The 10,708-nt window shown below is 31.5% G+C and overlaps 1 protein-coding gene across 1 annotated transcript; it reads left to right on the plus strand.

Annotated features, from left to right (window-relative positions):
• The first annotated feature begins 2,067 nt into the window (after positions 1-2,067).
• LOC140807657 (protein DETOXIFICATION 49-like) lies at positions 2,068-3,939 on the plus strand. The gene has a single exon (XM_073164606.1). The coding sequence runs from the start codon at positions 2,096-2,098 to the stop codon at positions 3,740-3,742; it is 1,647 nt and encodes a 548-aa protein (XP_073020707.1). The 5' UTR covers positions 2,068-2,095; the 3' UTR covers positions 3,743-3,939.
• Positions 3,940-10,708: the final 6,769 nt, after the last annotated feature.

Raw genomic sequence — 10,708 nt, forward strand, 5'->3', positions numbered from 1 at the left:
AAACTGATTTCAAGATATTTATACATAAGCTCACTTACAGTAATTTGCTAGGAGTTTTGGTTGAAGTCAGAAATCTGTTGTTCTCGTTATTGGATTTTTTTTCTTGAACAAAGACACTCTCTTAACTCGAATTTTCAAGTGATACTCAAGATTTGTGTAACACCAATTCAGAGATTTAAGGGTGTTATTTACAGGTAAAATTCTGACTGTTAGCCTCCTAATTAATAGCCATAATCTGCCATAACGTACCATTAACAGACTTTATTCCATGTTAAATGCTTCAGTTACAAGTCATAATCTGAATCAGTAACTGTCTGCTGGAATCTCACGCTACTAAACTCTTCTACTGTTGGAATTCTGTCTGCTGGGAAACTACCAGCTTCTGGAATATTAGTTGCTGCTAGAATTCTTAGGTTCTGAAATATGCTAGCTACTGTTAGGAATTCGGGTTCTCACATCACGTCTCGATTGTTTTACCAAGCAGAGATAATTATTATATCAATTATAGAATCGAATGTTTGCCGTTTTATCAAAATTTATAGCTGGTGTTAATGATGAAACTCTAATCTTTTAAATCATACAGCAACACAAATATCATGTTTCGATGACTCTATCAAATCAAGACAATTATTATACCAAACATTGTATTTCTCTAAGTTTGGCTCGAGGAGTTCAGTTTACTGTAAAAAAAACGAAAAAACATGATGCCGATTAGTATACATAAAGTTTTGATCATCCAATAGTCCAAATTATTGTTAATGCAATAATCTCATCTTTTCTTTTTCTTTTTTTATTTATCTAGTCCGAAATTTCGTTGATACTCAATGAAAGAACACAAAATTACAATTTTAATCCTGTAAATTGATCTGTTTTTTATTTTTATTTTACTCATGCAACTTGTCAATGTTTGATTTTTCATACACTAACTTGATTTTTTTTATCTTTTTCATCGAAAACTGCTAAATTTATTGAATATTACTTAGAATTTGGAATTTATAATCTTCTGCACTACCCAAATAGTAAGCACCCTCTAGCTGAATTTGAACAGATTGATAGTTTAATGATTTGACTATATACGATATGACCAAAATTTGCAAATCTTGACTTGGTATCTTGATTTAATAACACACAAACTAGATTTTTTTAGAATCTTAGTTCATTTAAATAATTGTCTCGCACTTAAATATATATGGCCTGCGCTACCCGACACACATAAAAACCAAGGACCAGCTGCTTCACCTGGCCGCCTCTAGCTTAAACATCGGAGGATTGGGTTTAATTCAACAATGTTTATTGATTTTGAATTCTTAAAATAAATCATTTCTAGTATAATATATATTAAGGTGTGACAGATATTCCCAAAAGCGATCGAAATTAAACAAAAATTAAGTCGGAATAAGCATGAAAAGTCAAAAGAGTACGAAATATAATTAATACAGTATAATTCGTGCCTGTAATTTAAAAACATCGATTAAAATTGTGTTCTTTCGATTTTTTTCTTCAATGGGTAGCGAATGCAACTTGGCCCTATGAGAAAATGCAACAATATTATAGTACGTACAAATGTTAGAACCCAGTAATCCTACATTAAATGTAATACTTAATTAATATTACTTCGTCTTGAAATTTCGACGTTTTCACTCGCAATATTTTTCTGTACATTTTTGTTGTAGGGGTTTAATTTTTTGGTGGCTATGCTGCCTAATATTTAAGTTCTTTCCTCACGCCTCGAGCCCGTACTCGTGTCTGCGTGACTGTACAATGAGCACATGTAAAAACTACTTCATATTCGTCCTCGTTTTATGAAAATTATTAACCCAAGTTGCTATAGAAGCCTATTGTAGCTCATTATAAACTTATTTTAAATCTTTAATTTTTAAGACGTGGAACAAGAGTTATCACAATATATTTCCAAACAACACATGCTACAAATACCAAAGTAAAAAATTTTATTTGTATAATTGACAAAGAATTTGTTAGTCTCGCCAATAATCGATGCCCCAAGTCAATATATACCGCTATATATATCCACCACCAAACACTCTTTCAAATCCCCCAAACTCTTGCGCATCCCCTCTCACTTAAAATACTTAAAATGTGCAAACAAGCAACACCAAATAATCCTCCCACAATGAAAGCCAATTCATCGAATGATCAACAAGCAAATAACAATGATGTGGATCTTCCTCATAGCTCGACCAAAACCCAAGAAACCGACATGTTCACTTGCTTGATCCCTAAAAACCCAACACTCCACCAACCACCAACAATCCAACCTCAAAAACCCAACAATATTCATCTCTCGCTTGTTGTTCAAGAATCCCTCTCCATAGCCAAAATAGCCTTACCGATGATCTTAACCGGGCTACTTCTCTACTCCCGGTCGATGATTTCGATGCTCTTCCTAGGACGGTTGGGGGACTTGGCCTTAGCAGGTGGTTCGTTGGCAGTCGGATTCGCTAACATCACCGGTTACTCAATCCTCTCCGGTTTAGCCATGGGAATGGAGCCCATATGCGGACAAGCCTTTGGAGCTAAGAAATACAAGATTCTTGGTCTTTCTTTGCAAAGAACTCTACTTTTACTATTTTTCGCTTCATTTCCGATATCCATTATGTGGTTAAACATGAAAAAGATTCTCCTCTTATGTGGACAAGATAAAGCAATTGCTACGCGAGCTCAAGAATATTTGTTCTATTCTTTGCCTGATCTGTTCGCTCAAGCTTTGTTGCATCCGCTAAGAATCTACCTGAGAACTCAGTCAATAACCATGCCTCTAACATTCTGCGCTGCGATTTCGGTTCTTTTGCATGTACCTATCAACTATCTCCTAGTTTCGAAGCTTAGTTTAGGCTTAAAGGGAGTTGCATTAAGTGGGGTTTGGACTAATATAAACCTCGTTCTGTTATTATTGGTCTATATACTATTTTCTGGAGTGTACAAAAGAACATGGGGAGGATTATCTATTGAATGCTTTAAGGGCTGGAAACCTCTTCTTAATCTAGCCATTCCAAGCTGCATTTCGGTCTGTCTCGAATGGTGGTGGTACGAAATAATGATCTTGCTATGTGGGCTGTTGCTCAATCCAAAAGCAACGGTTGCATCAATGGGAATACTGATTCAAACCACTGCATTAATCTATATATTCCCATCTTCACTCAGCTTCAGCGTGTCAACAAGAGTAAGTAATGAGATAGGAGCACGCAGGCCCGAAAAGGCAAAATTCGCTGCTGTTGTGGGGCTCTCCGGCAGCTTCATACTGGGCTTCTCCGCCCTGTTCTTTGTAGTATCGATAAGGAACATCTGGGCCAGAATGTTCACTCAGGATAAAGAGATAATCGCTTTGACATCTCTCGTTTTACCGATAATTGGACTCTGCGAGCTGGGGAACTGCCCGCAGACGACGGGCTGCGGGGTGTTGAGGGGCACGGCTCGACCTAAAGTCGGAGCAAACATCAACTTGGGATGCTTTTATCTGGTCGGAATGCCGGTGGCTGTGGGGTTAGCTTTCTACTATAAACTGGATTTCGAGGGCCTCTGGTTCGGCCTTTTGGCGGCGCAAGCTTCATGTATGGTCACAATGATGATCGTGTTGCTCCGAACGGATTGGGAAATGGAGGCCCGAAGAGCACAAGAATTGACTGGAGACTACGCAGTTGTTGATCAAAACCAAGAGGTTAATGAAAATGATCAATCAAATATATTAGCAGAAAACAAGGGGAAGGGGGAGAGCTTGTGTTAATTAATCTTGAGATTAGGTGTATTATTTTATTTAGCTCATTATTATTATTATTATTATTATTATTATTATTATTATTGTTATTATTATTATTGTATTTATTTTTTAAAAAAACATTTTATTTTATTTATATTTTTTCTGTTGAAATATTGTAAAGTTTGAGTCGGTGGAAAAAATCGACTTCCCACACTCATGCATGCTTTCTTTGTAGGAATATTCAAATGTTTGGCAATATGATCACAACATTTTGGAATATCACAAGGAAAATAATATATTATTAGTCTTTGTGCACTCATTGCGTATATGTTCAGTCAATTTTTAAATAAATATTATTGTTTTCTTGTCAAAAAATTGAAATTAAAATTAAAAAATAAATTGGAAATTTTCTGATTTTAAAGATTTTTTAGGAGTTCTTTTACATAAATTTATTTTTTTATGAAAAAAGAAAAGAAATAACTCTATGTTAAAATAAATTTGAAAATTTATTACAATGAATAAAAAAATAATTGTTTTATATTTGAAATTAACTGCCAAATGAATTTGTCCAAATAAATCAACATATTTATTATTATGAATTTAAAATAGGTGGCTTCAAATTCATTAATACAAATGCAGCTAAAAGTAATTAGATATTTAAAATATGAATTATATTTTTATTATTAAACAATATTTTTATTATTAAACAATATTCTGAATACAAAAAATTAGATGAACGAGTTAATATCTTATATAGCAATCCCAACATAAAGTACTCTGATATTTGTAATTTTAAAAAAGTTTGTGAAACGAGTTTACGAGTCAATTTTATAAGATAAATTTTATAAGATAAATATTTTATTTGAACCATCTATAAAAAAATATTATTTATTATTTTAAACATGAACATGACTAATTAGTCTCAAATATAAAAATATAGAGTAAGTCTCTTGTGAGACGGTCTCATGAATCTTTATCTGTGAGACGAGTCAACCCTACTAATATTCACAATAAAAAGTAATACTATTAGCATAAAAAGTAATATTTTTTATGGAGGACTCAAATAAGATATCCGTATCACAAAATACAACCCGTGAGACCGTCTCACACAAGTTTTTGCCAAAAATATATGAGATCGTCTGTCTCACAAGAGATTTATTACGATTTTGAATGACTTTAATTCCTTTCTTAAAGTAATCAAAAAGTGAGACAAATCAAATCAAATCAAATTCTTAATCATAATCATTTAAAGAAAATCTTCTTCATAATTGGATTGTTTAGATTGGCCTACGCTCGATCGCATGCATTAATTAGCTTAAACGATACTGCTGTTGTCATGCACTAAAAGTAAAGACGAAATGAAATATAATCACGAGATTTGATTATAACGATTCATCAAAAGCCTTTAGGGAAATATTTAAACTTGGAAAATATATATAATTGCTCTCTACCATTTAATTTGTGCTTTGAATCTTTGATTTTCACCTTATTGAATGAAAAAAATTAATATGAATACATATAATGCAATCTTTTATATATATATATATATATATATATATATATATATATATATATATATATATATATATATAAATTAACAAAAACTTATATTCGAAATATTCCAAAATTTGGGATTCGAAAGTGATTATTGTTTGGTGTTTCACTTCAAACATTACATATATTTGATAATGGTTTTACATTGCGCAGCATGTGCTGTATATTTTTAGAAGCTTTCTCAATTTTACCTTTAACTTTTTTAACATATGTCATTCCCCACAATTACGGTAAATGAATCGAATCGGTTCGTGAGTTTTTCGAGCCAGATCGATAAATATTTGATTCGTCTTCGAACTTCGAACTCAAGCCGAACTTTCGATAGATCGCGAGCATTGATATTTTATTAATATCATTCTGAACCATAATATCCGAGCTTTCGAACCTTCATTCTGAACCATAATATCCGAGCAATAGTTCGCGAATAGATTCAAACATTTCGAGCCGAACACAAACTCGAATTTCATTTCGAGTCGAACTCGAGCCAAAAAAAATAAAATTTTCGAGTATGGAAAATTCGAATGCCCAAGATTTTTCGAGGATTTATGACACCTCGATTAAAAATAATCATCTTTTGAAAGAGTGAAGGAGGGCACAAGATAGAAGAATATGTTAAAGATTGAGACTTTGAACTTAACTCAACCCCAAAAACTAGCTCAAATAGAGAATTGTCCAAGTTCATTATATGTAAACTCCCAGAAATTTTATCTACCCGATATAAAAATAAAATTGCAAATTTGCCTTTCGTTATATCAATAAATGCACCGAAATAGCAAAATATTAATTTATTGTACCGATACTAGAATTTGACAAACAAGTGTATTAAAATAAAAAAAATATAGGGCCAAATAATACGTAGAAATGACATCGGTCTTCGGTTTACCCCACTTCAAATGGTTGAACAGGACGACCAATTTGCGATTTGTATGAACTATGAACCAACCCATTTAAATAAAATCCAACTACATTTGGATTTGACCCGATTTTTTTTAATTTTTTTTTTTTGGGTCCAATAATTGCACATGATACGATAACCCCATTAGTCCCCGTGATGACTTTCTTTGAGTTATTTTTTAAATTATTATTAATCTTTTTAATATATTAAATTAATTAATATTTATATATATAAGAAGTTAAATAATTAGTTGTATATGACTTCCCGATATTGACGGGAGGAATTTAATCAGTAGTGAGTGAACCCCAAGAAGCCATGTTACGCACTTCCCCAGCCTCTAGTCTTTCGACTAGTTGTCTCTCCAAAGATAACTATAAAGAAAGCTGGATAACATAATTTTAAAAAGTTACAAGAGCATGATTTTTTTTAAGAGAAAAATTTGTGTGAGACGGTCTGACAGAACGTATTTGTGAGACGGATCTCTTATTTGGATTATCAATGAAAAATATTACTTTTTATGCTAAGATTATTACTTTTTATTGTGAGATTAAGATCCGTGACACGGTCTCACATGAAACTCACTATTTTTTTAAAGGGGAATATAAATTTTGCGATCACTAATAACTTGTATTATTTGGGATTAGTCTATCAAATACCCAAGTTTAATTTAATATTATTTTTTTCTTTTTAGCCATATTTTTCCAGAAGTGTGTTCATATATCACCGAAAATGGTTGAATCGTCGACACCATGTCACCAATCAGATCAAAATCGCCAGAAGTTACAAGTTATTACATCAAGATAAAGTTTGACGAGTTAGTGGATTCATTAAAACTAGAAAGAGAAAGTTGATTGATCAAAAATGTAATTTTATCAAAAAAAAATTTAATATAAGTATTATGATATAAATCCAAATAAAATTATTAATTTTATTGAAGTTTTTATTTGAACTTTTTCAAAAAAAAAAATTATAGGCTACCAATTATTTGCATCTTGGCAAAGAAGCATTGACTGCAACGCCAGTTAGCACATGGATAGAACAATGTACATCTTTTTCAAACTCTCAACATCATATAAAAATATATATTTTAAAAAAACTTTATGAAATATAGAATTTTATATAAATTTCATGATTTGATTGATGTCTCTTTTTGCAAACTAGGAATATAATATAATATATATTTTAAATGTTGAATATTATCAACTTTACGACATTTATGATTATGAATCTGCCAGCATCCTTAATAGTGTGACAAATCTCTTTTAATTTAAGAGATGCATAGGTTATACATCTAAGAGTATCGTCTCAAAAAATTTGTCTATTAGATTGAAACTCGCAAATTCGGAAAATTTTGTGGTGAAGGCAAAAATATGTTATAATTCCATAAATGTATATACATTATACACACGACGAGAAAGAAAAAGAAAGACTGTGTATGACTGTATCATGATATATACCAATGGATTTTAAGTCAAAAGTGATGGAAATTGTCAAGATACCATCAACAAAGATATATAAACCAATGGATTTTAAGTCAAAAGTGATGGCCACTAATTATTTGCTTTTATTGTCAATATTATCACAAGAATGAAGTAACAATAATAACACGATTTTTTTTTAATTATTATTATTATCAAGCTTCGGTTTTCGCATGATAGCGGTTTTTTTTTCAAGGACGAGATTATTACAATTGTGTCTCGAAAACGAGACCTTGTCCAAAACTTAGAGCATCAGATATGCTAAAAGTACAAGTCACAGGCATAACCTGTCATTTGTTGCACAAATAAGGTTGCTGATATATTGAGTTTTATTAAAATTAGAAAGAAAAAAATTGGTTAACTTGTCCATTTGGGAAGTTTATTTTTGATGCAGCTTTAATTATTATTCTTTTAATTTTATTTATATTTCGTCGTGGTGTTGACGTGAAACCGGAAAATATTGATGTCGCGCAAAAAACTACTTAAAAGACTAGGGAAATTGCAGGACTTGTCCAAAGTCACGTAAATAATTGAACTAAATAGTTCGAAATTAAAATTTAATATATCAAAACTAAATTTTGAATTAAAATTAATTGACAAAAAAAAAGTTCAATCAACATCATTATAATGAAACCCCAACCACTCACCAGCTCATAATTAACATTTGAAACTCAAAGGGACCATTTTGCCATATATTAAGGAGTTTATATTTCTTACAAATGCATAAAACCCGAGGTTAATTTTTATGTCTTTCATAGCAGTCAAAACATTGTTATAATAACCCAAAATAATTGGAGAATTAAACTTGAGTTGATGTCTCACTATGCTATATATTTTGGTAAAACGACAGTTGTTGCCGCTAATGTGTTACTTCGTTCGTAGATTGAAATCCAGCTCAGACAGTTCTTTAATCTATTGCGATTCGTATGCAATTAGAACACTTCCACCTCTGGTTAGTAGTAAAAATATGTACTGGTTTTTGACATATTCCAAAGTCTGAGGCTTTGTGTTCATTGACTTAGAGAAACGAGTAGAAATAACATTAGAAATTATTTTGGTTCCTAATTTGCGTGACAGCCGCCAATGCTACATTTGAAGTAGAAATCCAAGCTAAGAGACGTGCCGTTGCGTCTTCGGAGGCAGGTCGGCTAATGTGGTGTTCTTTTCTTGCATGCGAGAAAAATAATGATTCCGTGTCCAATTTGGGGTTCTAACCTTCATCATATAAAACTGTACTTTGTTGAAAAGTGAGTCCATCACCAGAAGATCGACATGCATATTTGTCCTTATCATGGATTATTAATGAAACATAAGAATGCTAAGTGGTCCCATAAATGTCTTTATTGTATTGGACTCGTTTAATAACTTTTTTTAGAATTAACTAAATCAATTAATATGAAACTGATTGAAAAATGTTACAACTTATATGAGAACATTTAGGGGTGATTTGTGATAAATAATGTTGATGTAAAAAATATGTATATTGATCGATTAATTAAATTAAATACTTAATGAGATTAATCAATTAATTACTCTAGTCCAATTAATTTAATTAACTAATTAATCTGTTAAAGTCCAATTAGGAACTTTAATAATATGTATGTTGGTCGTGTACTCCTACAAGAGGATTATATATATACATACCCATTACATTTAATTTAAATCTTCTATAAATTTAACATTTGAATTTAATATTTAAATTATAAATTTAACTCTTTGAATTTATCACCACAAAAATTTAATAATCATAAATTCAACTCCTTGAATTTATTTCTCAATATTTTATATAAATTCAACTCTTTGAATTTATTATCTCAAAGAGACAAAATAATCCAGTATTTGTGTGACCTTCAATAGTTCATGGATACAGCTAGTCGTGGGTTCACAACTCTTTGTGATTCAGGATATAATCATTTATTTGGGTTTACCCTAGTTTGTCTCATTCTATGTATCAACAACTGATCATGAGAATGTCAGAAATCATATTTCTGATTAAACCCATCGAATCATTGTAAGAGCGTCTAGTAGCATCGCTCCATGATTTCTTAGGTATCACTGATTGCTGCAACAACCAATCGGTTTTGTGTAATGGTAAGTAGGTGCTTGGTATATTTCTTTTTTAAAAAAAGGTTGGTTCTTGATATATATTTATATTTTTAGATTATGTTCCATGCGTTTATCGCTTCCATTCTGACATGTTCGATCGCGACTTTCATACCAGTCTACGCTTAGTGGTGGAGGCAGCGAGGAGCTAGCTCAATTACCTAATTCCTTAGTATTTTTGTTGAGTCTCTGGTATAAGGCGACCTACTCCATAAACATTCAATCAATTTAGGAATTATGTACTTCTGAAAGAGAATATACACTCATGGAACGTCCAAGTTGGTGGAGTATGAATACTTGCATGTTACCAATCACTCACATGTTGTATTCCTCTGTCAACAACATCTTGGGCGAACCTATCGTAAAAAAAACCAGACTTGTCTAGTGTTGGTTACCTATATAGTTAACGTTATTTGCAGGCTACTGTGTTCAGCACAAAAGTTTATCTAGTACGCACCTACGAATAGAGGCTGCGAACTCATAGAATCGAATTTGAGTGAATTAAATCATTCTAGTCAATCTGAAAGATCGAGACCATGTAAATAATAATAGAAAGTCTAAATTAAATTGAAAGATATACATACATAAAAGGAGAATTTCAAGCCAAAGAATTTGAGACGAAAATATATACATGCTTGGTATATATTTATAGTTTTGTGTAATGGTAAGTAGGTACTTGGTATATTTGTTTTTTACAAAAAGGTTGGTGCTTGATATATATTTATATTTTATATTTTTAGATTATGTTTATATAATATATGTTGTTTGTAGGTACCCTCATGCACACAACAAAGTAATGCATCCCTCAAGTGTAAGCTCCAAAGGTCTCGTGGTGGAAGAATAATGGATTGATGGTAAGAATCTATTTTTTTTTTCTTGGATACATTTTTATATTTAGATTGGCATGATATGTTATGAAGTCATCTTGACTTTAAAAACCTGATGCTAAAGACTCAAAATGTG

This window comes from Primulina eburnea, chromosome 12, assembly GCF_022965805.1.
Source record: "Primulina eburnea isolate SZY01 chromosome 12, ASM2296580v1, whole genome shotgun sequence".
Classification (NCBI taxonomy): Eukaryota; Viridiplantae; Streptophyta; class Magnoliopsida; order Lamiales; family Gesneriaceae; genus Primulina; species Primulina eburnea.

Bases quoted from the DNA above. Each gene is read 5' to 3' on its own strand.
- LOC140807657 (XM_073164606.1), top strand. From the start codon at position 2,096: ATGTGCAAACAAGCAACACCAAATAATCCTCCCACAATGAAAGCCAAT.